This window comes from Pararge aegeria, chromosome 21, assembly GCF_905163445.1.
Source record: "Pararge aegeria chromosome 21, ilParAegt1.1, whole genome shotgun sequence".
Classification (NCBI taxonomy): Eukaryota; Metazoa; Arthropoda; class Insecta; order Lepidoptera; family Nymphalidae; genus Pararge; species Pararge aegeria.
Window position 1 is genome coordinate 8,587,000 of NC_053200.1, and position 16,390 is coordinate 8,603,389.

A 16,390-nucleotide genomic window follows, 5' to 3' on the forward strand; every position below is an offset into this window, starting at 1 on the left:
ACTTCGACTCCACTTTCGGGGGAAACTCCAAGTTTTGATACTCGAAAACGCCTTTATGATTGCGAGCATAAAAATCTTATCCCGAGGATACTGTTGCAAATTGAGAAGGACGAACCAAAATACAAAATTTAATTTTAAAATATACAGAATTTTACTAGGAATTTATTGAAAGTATCTTTGACAACACAAAGGCAACTAGTATGTACTGCAGGTCTAATATGAAGACATTGACTCCACTTTCGGGGGTCCGAGTTCGAACCCAAGCTTTTCTTAGTTTTGTGCGTTTTTACGCAATTAAAATAACACTTGCTTCAACGGCGAAGGAAAAAATCGTGAGGAAACCTGCATGTAGTTCTCCATAACGTTCTCAATGGTGTGTGAAGTCCACCAATACGCACTAAGCCAGCGTTGTGGACTACGGCCTTAACCCCCTTCTTATTGTGGGAGGAGACCGGCAGGGTGATTACGTATCTCGCGACAGGCTTGCGACAGGCGTAAATTTACAATCACTGCTGTCAAACGTCACTTTTCCATATAACAAAAGTGACGTTTGACAGTATGGGCCGGTAATGGGTTGATATGATAATGATATTGATGCCTACCTACTACGCTAAATCGATTGATATTATTACTAGTCTAATATTACCAACAGTGATTTATTTATTTATTTTTATTCATACACTTTATTTGTACACCACAAATAGGAAAAAAAACAGTAGACACAAGAAAAATAAACTTAAAAAGTAGGATACAAAGGGCGGCCTTATCGCTTAGTAGCGATCTCTTCCACGCAACCTTAGGATTAGGAAAACCAAGGGAAACCGATTGGTGGGGTGTATTATTATTATATACATACATACAAACAATTACACACTAATACTTATCAAGATTACACACATAAAATACCAATATTAATAAATATAAAAAAAAATAAACTAATATATACTAAAACATACTTAAATATGAGTAAGAGTTAATCACTGTCGTCTTTATTGCTCAAGATAATGGGCTTTAACAGCAATGATGCTGTATTGAATTAGGAAAAGGTTTTAGTAGGTGGACGAACCTTTCCTGTTTTCTTGGATTTCGTGTCTTTTGGATAAGATACTCAATTATTCAGAGCCGTTTCAAGTCCAACGTAATTGTTTACGGATCTTGTTGTCACAGCATCTCACAAAATGTTGATAAATTAGATCCAAGGGGTAACAACTCTGCCAGTAGGTACTTCAAAGATATAACATACTCGTAATGGCACATGGTACATGGCATAAAAAAAGTTTTTTTTCTAAATCTTTTAAGAAATAAGAATCTTTTAAGAATAAGGTTTTGGAGCACATACCTGAGCTATCCGCTACTTCAATCTTTAAAGTCTATGCTTGATACCTATAAAGAAGATTGGTTTGTATATTCGTTTCTTTTTTCATAATCAAAAAACGTTGAAAGTAGTTATCTAAATAGCCAGTCTTACAGATATACTAAGTTTTACAATAATAGTGGTTTTAAGTTTTATCTCATATAAAAAAGCCACAATACACGTGTCGAAGAAAATCAATTTAAGTCGTATTTTCAATCTTCATTTTAGGCATATAATGCTTACAGAAAGAGTCAGTATATTATCTAGACGATCTTGTTTAGACCTTGGCCTTATACAACATGAATAATTTAAGAGATAATGAAAAATTTGTACGAGACTTATGAGTAAGGTATCCGCGTGGCCAATAATTTGTAATTATGTAACCACCCTTAGTTTTACTCGGGTAAAACCGCGAGAAAAGCTAGTTATTATATATATTAGATAATAACCGAGTTCAATCGCTTAACTAGTTCTCAGAAGCATTGTGGTGGATACCACCAATTTCTTGGTAAAGGGAAACTATTTTCTTGATCCAAGTCCGATCCCCGGTACGCACCTCTTCATTTTCCGGAGTTTTGTGCGTTTAAAGCAATACCAAATCGCTTGCTAGATAGTTTTTCATAATGTCATCAAAGGCGTGTGAAGTCTTGAGTGCTCATGGACAGCGTGTGCACTGCGTTCTACACCCTTATCATTGTAAGAGGAAACAAGTGCAGTATAGTGGACTGTTAATGATTCAAAAATAGTACATTTATTATTATACTGTCTATTTAGTATAGGGCTAGTTTTTACCTACTTATAATTATATACACAGTGACTTTTCTATCGTAGAACATAGATAGCCCCGTTAATCTATTCCATAGACTATTCATATAAGAGATGTATCCGATCTACAGTAACTGAAAGCAATATTCATCACAATTTAAGTTTTCCACGCCAGTTATGAAAAATTTAAATATTAATTTCTGCATTTAAAAATTTGGAAGCAGCTAATCAAATTTAGCACCGTAATTTTTTTTCTAAATCTTTTAAGAAATAAGAATCTTTTAAGAATAAGGTTTTGGAGCACATACCTACGCTATCCGCTACTTCAATCTTTAAAGTCTATGCTTGATACCTATAAAGAAGATTTGTTTGTATGTTCGTTTGTTTTTTCATAATCAAAAACCGAACCGTATTTTTTCTGTTGACCGCAATTAATGGAATTGATACCCCTACCGCACCGCGCCGCTTACACTCGATATAGGATGCTTCTTATCACCAAACTATAAATTATATTTTCTTAATTCTATTTGCGTTTTAACATTGGACAGATTAACTGGGTCACTGTTGTACAACGTAAAATCTTTATAAATATATATAATCTAAAGGAATATCTAGGACGTATAAATGGCGTGTTATTTTTCTGTTTGTATATCTAAAATATAGAATAGAATAGAATAGAATAAATTTTATTGCTTGAACTGAGTAATTTTTTTTGGTGTTGTAAGTGGGAATAGTTCCAATAGTTTGCCACTCTCTGGCGTTCTCTTACATATTTAGAGTTTATACCTATTACAAATTACTATAACAATTAATATTTTAAACTTTACTAACTAAGAAATGTCACAAAAATATTCGTTAATATTATAATACGCCTTACTTATTAACCAAATTCTTAGCCTATTTTTAAATAACATTTCCGTCTAATTTTTTTACCATGAGTGGTAAATGGTTAAAATTTTTTTATACCACAAGCTTTAGTACTTTTCTTATAAATATAGCTACTGTCAAATATTTGCATGTGACTTGACGAAACATTTTTGGAAATATACATTATATTTTGTCATCCCTTTACAACGTTTCTTGCAAATAAGTCATCTCATTTCATGCTCAATTGTGTTAGAGCCACAAACCGCTAGCCGCAATCCGGAAATATCTAAATAATACAAAGAACGACCTATTTTGTTTATCTCTAACATAGTAAGATATTATTTATCTACGGAGTCATAAACTAATATATTTGCTCTGTATGTATTTGTGTATATATATATTTATATATATCTTAATATATATAAATCTCCTGTCACGATGTTTGTCCGCGATGGACTCCTAAAGTACTTAACCGATTTTAAATTAAATTGGCACACCGTGAGCAGTCTGCTCCAACTTAAGAGATAGGATAGCTTAGATCTTTAATTATAGTCGCAATTTTATTTTATTGCAAATTATTTGTCTTTAATTAATTGACAGTCACATGTAATATATATATATACTACTATACTCATTTAAGGCTTAACGATACTGATTACTTTAAAAACAAAATCAAACGCAGACGAAGTCGCGGGCAACAGCTAGTATATATATATATATGTTTATATGTGTATGTATTTATTTCTGTATTATTTGTATTTGTATTAGCTGTTTATGTATTATTGTTATATATAGTAGATGTAGTTTATGTTATATATTTTTAAAATTGCACTATCCCGTTTCCATACTCCTGTTCTTCTTTCATTAAGGGTTGTCTGGAGGAGATCGCTTAAAGCGATAAGACCGCCTTTGCGCATTGTTATTCTTCTTACATTTATGTTTTCAATTTATATTATAAATTGTGTGCAATAAAGAATTTATCTATCTATCTATCTATCTAAGTACCTACCTACTTATATGCTGTTTGTCCATGATTTCCTTACCACGAATTAATCTTTTAATAAATTAAGTATACTAATTTAGCTGATTCTAAAATGATTAAATATCTAGCTGAGATTTCAGATGTATAAAAACTAATCTTTATTGTGAACAATAAAGTATAGTTTTTTATTATATACGTATATATGACTAATTTTTTATAGTTGTTATAAATGCTAAAGAGTATCTGTTAGTTTATTGCACACCATTTCTTAAATACCGTACCTGCTATGGCATACCATATTTAATGCCCACTGTTTGTATCTGTATTTTCCGCAACCTATAGCTAAAGTACCTTGAGGAGTGAGTGTAAACGCATTCCAGCCTACATCTCATCACATTGTGAGATGGCGATAACAAAAAAAAAAAAAAAAAAAACACCCGGCTAAGTTTGTTGTGGGCTTCTTCTTAGACCGGGACGCGTTTGGAACCCTCGTAGCTTTAGTTTTAAGTTTACGAATGTGGTTATCGCCATCATCTCACTACCGTGTAATTCTTATGTACGCATCAAAAGTGCCACCTGTGGGCCTACTTGAATAAAGATATTTTTGACTTTTGACTTTGACTTCACAACATTCAATCAGGCAGTGGCGTGCATAGAGGGTATACACAGGGTATGCACAGGGTATGCAGATTATAAATTATAAATTATAAATATTATAAATATACTACGACAATACACACATCGCCACCTAGCCCCAAAGTAAGCGTAGCTTGTGTTATGGGTACTAAGATGACTGATGAATATTTTTAGGAATTATATATAAAAAAATACTTAGAAAATACAGATGATATAAAATGAAGAAAATCTCCAGTACGAGTTATAAATAATTAAAGGTAGGCTCTTAATATCTCTTACAATGCCTATCCTTAAGTTTTTTATACCTCGGACTGACGTGTTTATTAATAGTTAGCTATACCCAAGCTTTTGTATTGTTTATGTAATCCTTTATCGCCCAACTAAGCTTTACAAGCCTAGTAAACTGAATTGCTAATTTATTTGAACGTGTAATAATAATATTGTTTTAATCACGAGGGAAAAGTAGAGGGAAAGAGGGGATGAGGACGACCGAGACTCGATTTTGTGGGACAAATGAGACGAGAGATTGGGGTGGGAACTTATGAAGAGGTTAAAAAGATGGCCATGTATAGAGAAGGTTGGTAGGGGCTCTGCGATAAGAGCTCAGCTCTTAAGTTAAAGAAGATTTAGATTGTTTTTATTACCTATTTTTCACGGTAAACCGCTGCACGTCTGCAGTCTGCAAATGTCATCTACCAACACCTCTACGACACCCCATAACATGGCCATCTTTTTAACCTCTTCTTAAGCTCCCACCCCAATCTCACGTCTCATTTGTCCGACAAAATCCAGTCTCGGTCGTCCTCATCCCCTCTTTCACTCTACTTTTCCCTCGTGATTAAAACAATATTATTATTAGAAGTACAAATAAATCAGTAGTTCAGTTAACTAGGCTTGTAAAGCTCAGTTAGGAGATAAAGGATTACATAAACAATACAAAAGCTTGGGTATAGCTAACTATTAATTGGTGACATGGTGATAGCAAATAAATAACTTTGACGTTGATTTCGTCTTAAGGCACGATTGTATTTCTCCTACCTTAAGCCTTAAATTGAGGAATGTAGTTATCATCATCACCACACAATATGTATTATCGCTTTATAAAACTTTATAGGTGACTGTCGAGGGCCTTCATGAATTTCGAATTTAATAGTTATTTCGTTTGAATAAAGGTGAGGCGCAGATGACGTACTGGTTCACTCGCTACAAGTTCAAATTCACCGAAGTGGACTACAGCTTATTCCTCACATACTCCGTCCTTGTTGGCTCTATAGGTAAGTGATTTTTTTTATTTAAAGCACCTATCTTCAATCTTGATTTAGTTTATTAAGAGTCCTTTCCGGCAAAACCAACTTAGTGAAAAGGACAATCTACAATGTCAAAGATACTCGTGTGTTATAAGGCCAAATAATTGTAAGTGATTGGGTTTTTAGAGCGTAAATTCTGTAAAAGTAATAGCTTGGATTTTTTTTCCACTACAAGTTAGTACATTATAAGTACTTTTGAAACGTCAAGTGTGTCTCTTTGTAGTTACTATTGCAGTTACGGAAGTCAGATCCTACCGGGAAAGAGCCGGCAAGTTACTCAGTAGTTGCTCTTTTCCATCATCAACAATTTATATTTAACAGTTAAACAATCTTTAGAATTTTGATCTTGTAAGAGATGAGAGCAGAACGACCTGCAAAGCATTTGAAGCAGCCTTGTCGTTAGGAAATACATCGATCGTTTAGTAACCATGATTGATGAAATGTGTTTTAATACATTGTTTAAACTTAAGTAAACGTAGATCTAATATTATCTTGGGAATCATATGTTAAAAGCGTATACTCAATTCCAGAAATGACTTATATACCTGTAGCTGACGATATAATGCAGATTTCACTTATTTATGAGCATTTCTTGTAAGTCGACGTCTTCTTATTTATATCCACTTTTTGTCTATGAAGTCAAATATTTTGTTATAAAAATACTACGAATATATTATGATTGAAATATCGTGAAGCTACAGTATACCTCTTTCTTTAAATTTTTCACGGAGGGTTTGGGGAATGGCAATTACAATCAACCAATACCCCTTATTTGAAGAATAGAGTAGCATGGCGGGTTTATGCTCTAAACCTGTAATAAAGAAGGTCTGAGTCTAAGGGGCCATCCATAAAGTACGTCACACGTTAATGGGGAGGGAGGGTATCACCGAAGTGTGACATCGTGTGACAAGGGGCATGGGGGGGTCAATACTTTTGTGACGTCACATGTTAAAATTTAAAATACTAAAACGCAAAGTTTGGATGTGAATTAAAAATTTTGATTTTATTAGATTATTATTTAATAAAAATAAGTAAAAAATGAAAATAGCTGTTTTACTCTCGATTATTTTTAAATACATACATAAATTTAAAAAATGTGTGACGTCACATCAGGAGGGGGGGGGGGGTTTATAAAAATGTGACAACCTGTGACAAGGACGGGGGGAGGGGTTCAAAAGTCCTAAAATTCGTGTGACGTACTTTATGGATGGCCCCTAGATGTAGGACGTAAATAGTCTGAGGCTACCGCTGTTGCAGGAACATAATTTGAAAAAATATATATATTAAATTGATAACCTTCACCGCCCAGTCTGTTGACATAATAAAGTCTAATCAGCGCACTTGGGTTCAACACATAGTAAATAATGCTACGTCTAAGGTTCAACAGCATTACGAACGATTAATGTCAGATATAATAACAAAACGTGTCACGCAAAAAGACGCTAACAGACGCGTTATTAACACGATATGAATTATAATAAAACATAATTACATTTCTTCCTTCTTGTTGTAGTGCAGAGGTCTAACATAATACTGATATGTTGCACGACTCATGCGAAGCATCAGAGAGTGCTTTACGTTTAAAATTTTTTTCGCCTCATTTCGGCGGCTATTTTTATTATTATAGCCTTGTTAGTTCACGGAATCAAGATATTTTGCATACTATTGTCGAGATAATTTAATGGAGATTAATTCCATACTTTTAAAAAATTGATTTACTGCAATAGAATTGGAAAAAAACACCAAAATAGGTCAAAAAATTTTCCTGTCCGTCATGTGTGAAACCCGAAAACACTCTAACTTGTGAAAAAATCCATTATTTGAGTTAATTTTTTTTTTTTTAATTCTAATCGACGATTGTAGGTCACTGAATACGAATGATTAATTAATTCAGTGTAGTTTAATTGCAATTAAGAAAAAACGAAAGCTGCAAGACTGTATATCTATATTTATCCATGTAAAATTAACATGGATGGTGATATATCTATATCTATAGATATTATGTACATTTATTCCACCAGGGGCGCTTGTGCAGTACCTTCCTAGTACAGCTGATTTTTCGGCAACTAATTTTGAACGACTTATGTTTTTTTTTTTCAATATTTGATAATTAAATGAGCATTATGAGTCGTACACTTTTGGATTTTCCAAATTTTTTTTTTCAACGGCCGATTGGCGCAGTGGGCAGCGATCCTGCTTTCTAATCCAAGGCCATGGGTTCAATTCCCACAACTGAAAAATTTTTGTGCGATAAACATTAATGTTTTTCAGTGTATGGGTGATTATATGAACAATATAAGTATCTATGTATATTCATAAAAAATATTCATCAGTCATCTTAATATCCATAACACGAGCTACGCTTACTTTGACGCTACATGGCAATGTGTGTATTGTCATAGTATATTTGTTTTTTACAGCAAATTCAGCAATCTATGGTTTTTTGCAGCAAACTAGTCTATTTCAATTGTGTTTTGTCAGCTATTCGTTTTAAATCAAACCTTTTAAAGAAGAACGACGGAAAGAAAAAAATTTCAGGTCCAAAATATGATAACCGCGGTCAAAATTTATACACGTGTCAAGGCGAGCTATTTCTGTGCAAAATTTAATTAACATCGGTTGAGCCGTAGTAGGTTACTAAGTTTTATTTAACACTAGCGTACCCAGCCCGCTTCGCCGGGCTAGATTTTGCTTTATTTTATTTAAACAATAAACTTATATCATTAATAGAATATCATCATAGTAAATAAAAGCTGTATTTGACAGTTCAAAAATAGGAGTGCTCCGATCGTCACCAAACTTTACAGGATTACTCGCCAGGTCAATCCGGAGATTCTCTGAAAGTTTCATTGAAATCGGTCCAGCCGTTTCGGAGCCTATACGGAACATACCAACACACTTTCTCTATTATATATATAGATAGATCGAAGATTCTACGGGAATATCATATTACTGTCTGGGGGGGGGGGGGGGGACTGCGTGGTCCGTCAATTATTATTATAAAACAACAAGCATATAAAATTTCAACTCGGATGAAGCCGCAAGCTATAGCTGGAAGCATAAGACACTCTGAATCGATTATTTTCCAGTCATTGTTTAAAAAGTCTATCTAGTAATAGGTAAGTGTTTGAATAATAGTCTTTTTAGTCATAGAAATTTCATAATACAGTTGGTAAAGTAACAACTTGTGCAAGCAATGAACATAAGCGATGGAATGTGATACAAAGCTATTTTTATAAATTGCAATAACTACATACCAAGATAATAATTATAATTCTTTGCAAGAGACCTACTAGTAAAGAATAAATTTTGCTTGTGCAAGTATTTTGAAGTCAAGCGAAAACTAAAACCGATCGCCCTAATACTACAAAATATAGATGGGTATGTTTACTTTATTTTAGAAATAGATAATTCGCAAATAATTTTTATTTTCGTTCCTTTAAAACACTTTCTATTGCGTAAAAAACGTGTTGTGTTTGCACCAATTTTAACAAATATTATAAAGACATTAACTATAGAAGTTACAAAAGAGTAAAAGTATCTAAATGAAAAATCTCTACACATATAAAAACCCTTTGTCCTATTAGAGAGGTGGCCTGTAACCAGCAGTCAAAATAAATAAAATAAATAAGCAGTGAATGAAGATAATACAAAAAAATTAAGTAGTTACATAACCTCTTTTGAAAGACAGTTATGAAGTAGTTCGTGACTTATACTCGTTACCATGATAATAAATTAATATCAAAGCACGCCAGATGTATGCAATCTTGCGGTTTTGGTACACCATCATCTTAATATGTAGACTAACCTCTTAATTTGCAGTGCACATTTCTATACCAGAAAGAGTCATAAATCCCAGATTTAATCCAACGACAACAACGATAAAGTTGAAGAGATAATTGTATTTATTTATTGATTGAAAGATATTCCTACCTAACAATGGGATTTGAAAAATTTTTATTACACTATATAGCCGAATGATCGAGAATGGCTATAATCAAACCTTTTTTAATTTACTCCCCAAAAGGGAGTTAAATAGTTTGTATGACAGTCCGTTATGTATAAAGTTTTTAGTATCAACGCAAAATTTTTATACATAGTCAGCAATAATTACAAAAGTAAAAACATATCTTAGGATTTTTTTTATATTGGACCCGCAAAGCGATTCATAGGGGTTGAAAATGTATCTGTTAGATCAAGCTAAACTTGGATGTACCAGCGTATATTAAAATTCTATTTGGAGATGTATGGCCCAATTTTTAACAAAGTAAAACAGATGAGGCGATGCAATGGGCCTGGGCGTATTTTGTAGAATAGCAGACAAAGGTTATTTCTTCAGAATAAGAAACTTATCAGGAGTTCTAGTCTCGCCAACTTTATCATTCAGTTGTTTGCAACACAATATTTATGAATTCTAAATGACAATACAGTGAAAAAACAAATAATATAGTCGCTACAACAAGATAGTCTCGTCAAAAGAGCCCGTTTAGAACAACAAATGATCTGAATTGTGAAAGAAATCAAACCAACACATAAAAAAACTGTCATATGTATCACAGCATAGAAGGGACTGTATGTGTTGATAATATATGTGGGATTCTCAAGGGTAAAGACAATTTACCATCCGTTGCAAACGGAAAACGAACCGTATCCGCGCTACACGAATAATTTCCACGGAAAAATGACAAGATTGAAACATTGAAAAGCTGAAGCTTGAATCTTCATAGACCAAAGTGGTCGACCAAACTTCGAAGGCTTTTGATAAAAAAATTGAAACTTACAATTTATGTTAGAAAAACCTTTGTGATGGAAGTGAGTAAATAACATCATATTCACTGATGAGACTATTCATTTGAGTCAAAGAATCAAATTCATAGTCAAAGAAAGAATCAAAGACAAAGAATTGTTGAATGATATAATAATAACATATCTAAAGGTGGTAATAAAAATACATTTATACCTAACCTCTCACGTCAGTAGGTATTCTTTACCATGCCTTTTTACTATCGTCACCTAACAGTTGACGTAGGTTCTTATGTGTTCCTATATAGGTGACGTAGCACGAGTAAGTATATGCATAACTACGCAATTAACCACAATTATTATAATTTTATTATTCAAGTTCATTGTTGGTTATGCAGATTCTGTAACCTGCTCGATAATATATTAGGTTCCTACAGTAGATTTAACTGTTAATAGCTTATAGGAAATTAATGAATATTCCGCAGTAAATTTCCGTAAATTTGTATAAATTTATCAGTAGATACCGCCTAAAAGAAGACGAAATACTTTAAAACAGCTCATATTTATTGAAAACCTTTTGACAAAGTCCAATGACCCATAGACTATTGAAGTTAAAAATTCAATTCAACTTTTAAATGATGATCTGTGCAGTTCAGATGTAATATTATTATGTTATGTTATTGGTTGAGCAATAACTAATTTTGTCATAGTATATTGATCATTGCCAAGAATTTATGATGAAATTGATGAATTCCTTAACGAAAGGGGTGCTTGGAAGCAGGCCACTCCGCTCTCATCTCTCACAAAAGAGAAAAAATGTAAAGATTGTTAAACTATAAAATGATGTTGCAAAAGAGCAATCTGCTGAGTTTCTTGCCGGCTCTTCTCAGTGGAATCTGCCTTCCGAACCGGTGGTAGAGTCACTACAAACAGACTGACTTGACGGTTCAAAAATGCTTATAAATTAGGCTTTCTTGAAATAAATGAAATTTGAATTTGAATTTAAAATCATCATAAATTATTCTTCGTTCTTCCAATACAAATAGCAATGCCAAGTATTTTTTTCCTGCAGGAAACTCTATTTTCCGGGCATAAAATATATCGAATGGTCTAGTCCAGGATGTCAACTATTTCTTTAGGGTTACCAGCAGCTTTCCCAAAATAAATACACCTATGTACACCCGCATAACGCAAGCAATATGAATTTCAAATTTCATAAAGATAAATTCTACGATTTAGGCAACATATGTTACAGACAATCAAACAAAACGCTTTGCGTTAGTGGATAATTATATAAATTACATATTATAATTTAAATGTCATGCTGAGGAAAGGTACTTTTCATTCTTTCTGTGGTCTTAAGTCCAACAAAAGTTGATTCATTGATTATTTACAGACTGGTAATGTCACTGACATTGTTATAAAGTGTTTCATCATCAGAACTTTAAGAAACAATGAAAAATTCGTTTAGTGTTAACCTTTTTCTGTTACGAATTGAAATTAATTTGTTGATTTTTGCAACAATTGTTCACGGTTTTGCGGAAATCGACAATAGGTACTTTTAATATTTTATAGTAGGCATTTAGCTCACGCTTCATGATACCTATTTGAATTTGTAATCAATAATTAATTTCATTTTTCCAAGGCTTTATCACTGAAGGAATACACACCCATGCGTGCGCTGTCAAATAATTAACTCACCTAAAGATTTAGACGACGAAACTGTGTCCTGGGAACTTTTACCATTATACAACTTAGACTATTCCTATCATGTTGAAAAGTTGGCCGATAGCCCACCTGATGATAAGTGGAAACCCATCACCTATAGCCAGAGCAACGCTTCGCAGAGTGCGCGAGTGACACATCCTACAAACTACCGCCCTGTCACCTGTGTCCATCAATTTAAGAAGTAGTTGTTACGCCACATGCATAATTACACCGGCAACAACGCCCTTCAGAACACGGCTATGCGGCAGAAATAATCATATCAAAGAAAACCAAACTCGTCCCAAGAAGTACTACACTTATTCGAGCAAGCGTTTGAAAGCGTTTGAATCCTACCAATTCCCACTTAGCAAGAGCGGTGGACTACGGCCTAAACTCTTCTCGTTCTGAGAGTTGACCCGGGCCGGTAATGAGTTGATGTCGATGATGAGTGGTTTTCAATGAGACGTGCATAAATACATAGTCATATATTTATTACGATTATGAATAGTAGACACTTAGAAGCTAACCCTAAATTTTACACTCAATTAAATAATATAACTTAATGCATCGTTACTTATCGAACTCTGCTCGATATGTATATGATAGCTCTGCGATTGATTATAACGCACATTGGTTCTTATCAATTATGCACATTAATAATGTATCTAGAATATGTACAATATCAGCTGTAGTATCTAGAATAATACAAAGTTAAATAATATTCTCACAATTCACGAGTAATATAACAGGTAGTGGAACATTTTATTATAATATACTAGCGGACCCCAGCGCCATCTGTCGGGCTAGTTTGTGAACCTAAACCATCCAGGGTGCCACCCAAACGTTTATAAAAAAAATCATTCAAATCGGTCCAGCCGTCTAGGAGGAGTTCAGTGACATACACACGCACACAAGAAATATATATATAAAGATTGATGAAACTACGTAGAGTTATTTGAATATTTTTATTATATAAAAATCAAAGGCTTTCTCTTAATAATAATATATTTATTTACGATCTACTTTATAATATGTACGAGGTAGTAGGTATAGCTTAAGTTTATTATTCTTTGCATCGCCTCTCCCTTAAAACCACTCAGGTCCCGAAAGCTTGGAAGATTGCCAACGTGCAACCTGTTCCAAAAAAGGGTAGCCGTGCCGACCCATCTAACTACAGACCAATTGCTATCACCTCTTTATTATGTAAAAGTCTGGAGCGTGTAATTAATAACAGACTTCTGGCATACCTAGAAAACAACGAACTCCTGTCAGACCGTCAGTACGGTTTTCGACGAAATCGGTCAACAGGGGATCTTTTAGTGTATGCCACGCACATCTGGGGTGAAGCCATGGATAAGCACGGTGAAGCGCTCGCCGTTTCACTCGATGTATCGAAAGCTTTTGATCGTGTCTGGCATGAAAGTCTTCTGCACAAGCTTCCAGCCTACGGGTTACCCATTAGTTTTTGCAACTGGATCGCTGATTTCTTGAGTGGACGATTTTTTCGGGTTGTCGTCGATGGGTCCTCGTCCTAATGGCCATCAACGCTGGTGTCCCTCAGGGATCGGTTCTTTCCGCTACGCTCTTCCTGCTGCATATAAATGATCTGTTAAAACCCGGCATCTTTGGGTATGCAGATGACAGCACTGTGACGGCTAGATACATGTCCAGTCCACGAGCTAGTGGAGACGAAACTCTTGTGCTCAGAGAGGCCTTGGTGGAACGCGTTAATCTGGCCTTAAGCGAGGTGTCCGATTGGGGTGACACTAATCTGGTACAGTTTAATGCTTCCAAAACCCAAGCGTGTTTGTTTTCCGCCAAACGGAGTCCGTTCCCCCTAACTCCGACTTTCCGAAATGTATCTGTGCCAATCACGAATAGTATTGAGCTCCTAGGTATCAGCATTTCGTCCAATCTAAGCTTTGGACAATGCATCGAGTCCAAAGCTAAAACTGCTGGCAAAAAACTTGGCATCCTCAACAAAGTTAAGCGCTACTTCACGCCAGAACAGCTTCTAACCCTGTACCAAGCTCAGGTTCGGTCGTGCATGGAGTACTGCAGCCATTTATGGGATGGCTCTGCCAAGTACCAGCTCGATGCTTTGGATTCGGTGGATCGTCGTGCTAGGAGACTCATTGGCAACGACCTTGTAGTCAGTAGACTTCAAAGCCTTGAACACCGGCGCAAGGTTGCTTGTCTGGCTGTTTTCTACAAGATACATTTCGGAGAGTGTGCTCAGGAGCTATTCGATTTGGTCAAACCATCTCCTTTCTACCATCGAACTGCGAGGCACCGAAAGAATCTGCACCGTTACGTGGTTGAAATACCATCAACACGTACGAAGCGTTTTGCTTCTTCCTTTCTGATCCGCACCGCAAAGGCCTGGAATGCCCTCCCATCTTCCGTCTTCCCTGATACCTATAATCTGGGTACCTTCAAATCAAGAGTGAATAGGCATCTTCTAGGCAAGCGCGCTTCATCTTAGGCTGCATCATCATTTACCATCAGGTGTGATTGCAGTCAAGCACTTGTCTATATACTTAAAAAAAAAAAAAAAAAAATCGATATTGTTAATAATAATATACATAACTTAAGCAGTAAAACATATCTGGAACTGGTTTCATCCAAATAAAGAAATAGTTTTTTTTATTAAAAACCAGTTTTCTAAGATTTTGTGTGATTTTTATTTTTACCTATTTCTTTTCATTAAACACTTAACATTCCATATTTAAAAAAGCTTTCGTTTGCCATTTTGGTACTTTCGGTTGGTAGTGTCCGTTGCGAGGACTATGTCCCTGACTCTCCTCCGTCCCCGCGGATTATCCTTGTTCACTAAGGGGTGTAACATAATGTAATAATATTAAAGTTCAAAAACCGCGCAGGAACTCATACGCGTAAACTTACTACGTGACGCCTACGAAAAATCAAATGTTTCCACTTCATATTTATATATACTTATAATATAGTTTAAAGTATGCCTAAATATGTAGGTATATCTCCTTCATTTTCTTACAAATTTATCATTATTAGGTAAATACCTAAAAGATGATAACATCTTCTTACCGGAAGATGCTCTTAAACTAAGCCAAAATAAATAATGAGCAAGTCATTGTTACCTAAAATTATGATATTATGATAGTTGCTTATTTATTTTATCTGCAATACCCACAAACCAACCTTATTATAATGCGTAGAACCATCATACCTACCTGTTGTAAAAATTTGAATGATTGTGGGTAGGTTACATATAGCTCAGAAGTATAAAGGTTAAAAGCTAAAGGAAATATACTAACTACTCTCGTATAATCAAATTTCAATTATGAAAGAGATATGCAAATCGAGTTTATATCGACATACCTTATGCACACAATTTCAATAATTTAAAAATAGCATAATAATATAACAGTTTTCCTGTAACAAAACAGTGTCATACCTAATACAATTATTGGTTTTATAGTGTAAATTCGACTGAGTTAAACGAAAGGATACATAAAACGATAGGTTACAGAAGTAACTGTCACATTGTTAGTAGTTCTTTTACTATCCAAACACTTAATCAAACATGAACTCGACTTAAATTTATTTACGGCCCTTATTACGTTACAGTTGCATGAAAAAAGCTAAATTATTATGATATTAAGTACCAGTTATCTAGCCCAGCACGATTCATTAAATGGTAGCAGCAGCGTTTACCGAACCCGCCCTAAACATTCTCTGGAGAAAGGCCCGCATATTCGTTTTCCGGCTGGTTTTCTACATTATAGGCCGTTCGGCACGGTATAAAGGTTGAATTCTGCTTAAAGTTAGGTAGTCAAGTGAACGTTAGGTCTTTTAGCGAAATTTAAATGATTAAGTCTTATTGTTATTCGCGTCGTTAATCAAACAGGCCATAAAAAACCGGTTAGTCTTTTAGTGAAATTAAAGAGTCTTTGGATAAAAAATATTTTTGCAGAATGTATTGTTACTGACTAGTGGTTGCCCGTGACTTTATCAACGTAAAAATTCATATTTACAAATTTTGTATGGAGG

At 34.5% G+C, this 16,390-nt stretch overlaps 1 protein-coding gene across 1 annotated transcript in view; it reads left to right on the plus strand.

Annotated features, from left to right (window-relative positions):
• The window catches only part of LOC120633177 (proton-coupled folate transporter-like), a 37,327-nt gene that overhangs the window by 8,798 nt on the left and 12,139 nt on the right, over window positions 1-16,390 (plus strand). Inside the window, exon 2 of the mRNA XM_039903309.1 lies at window positions 5,777-5,878. Within this exon, the coding sequence (XP_039759243.1) occupies window positions 5,777-5,878 (102 nt within the window). The remainder of the gene's footprint in view (window positions 1-5,776; window positions 5,879-16,390) is intronic.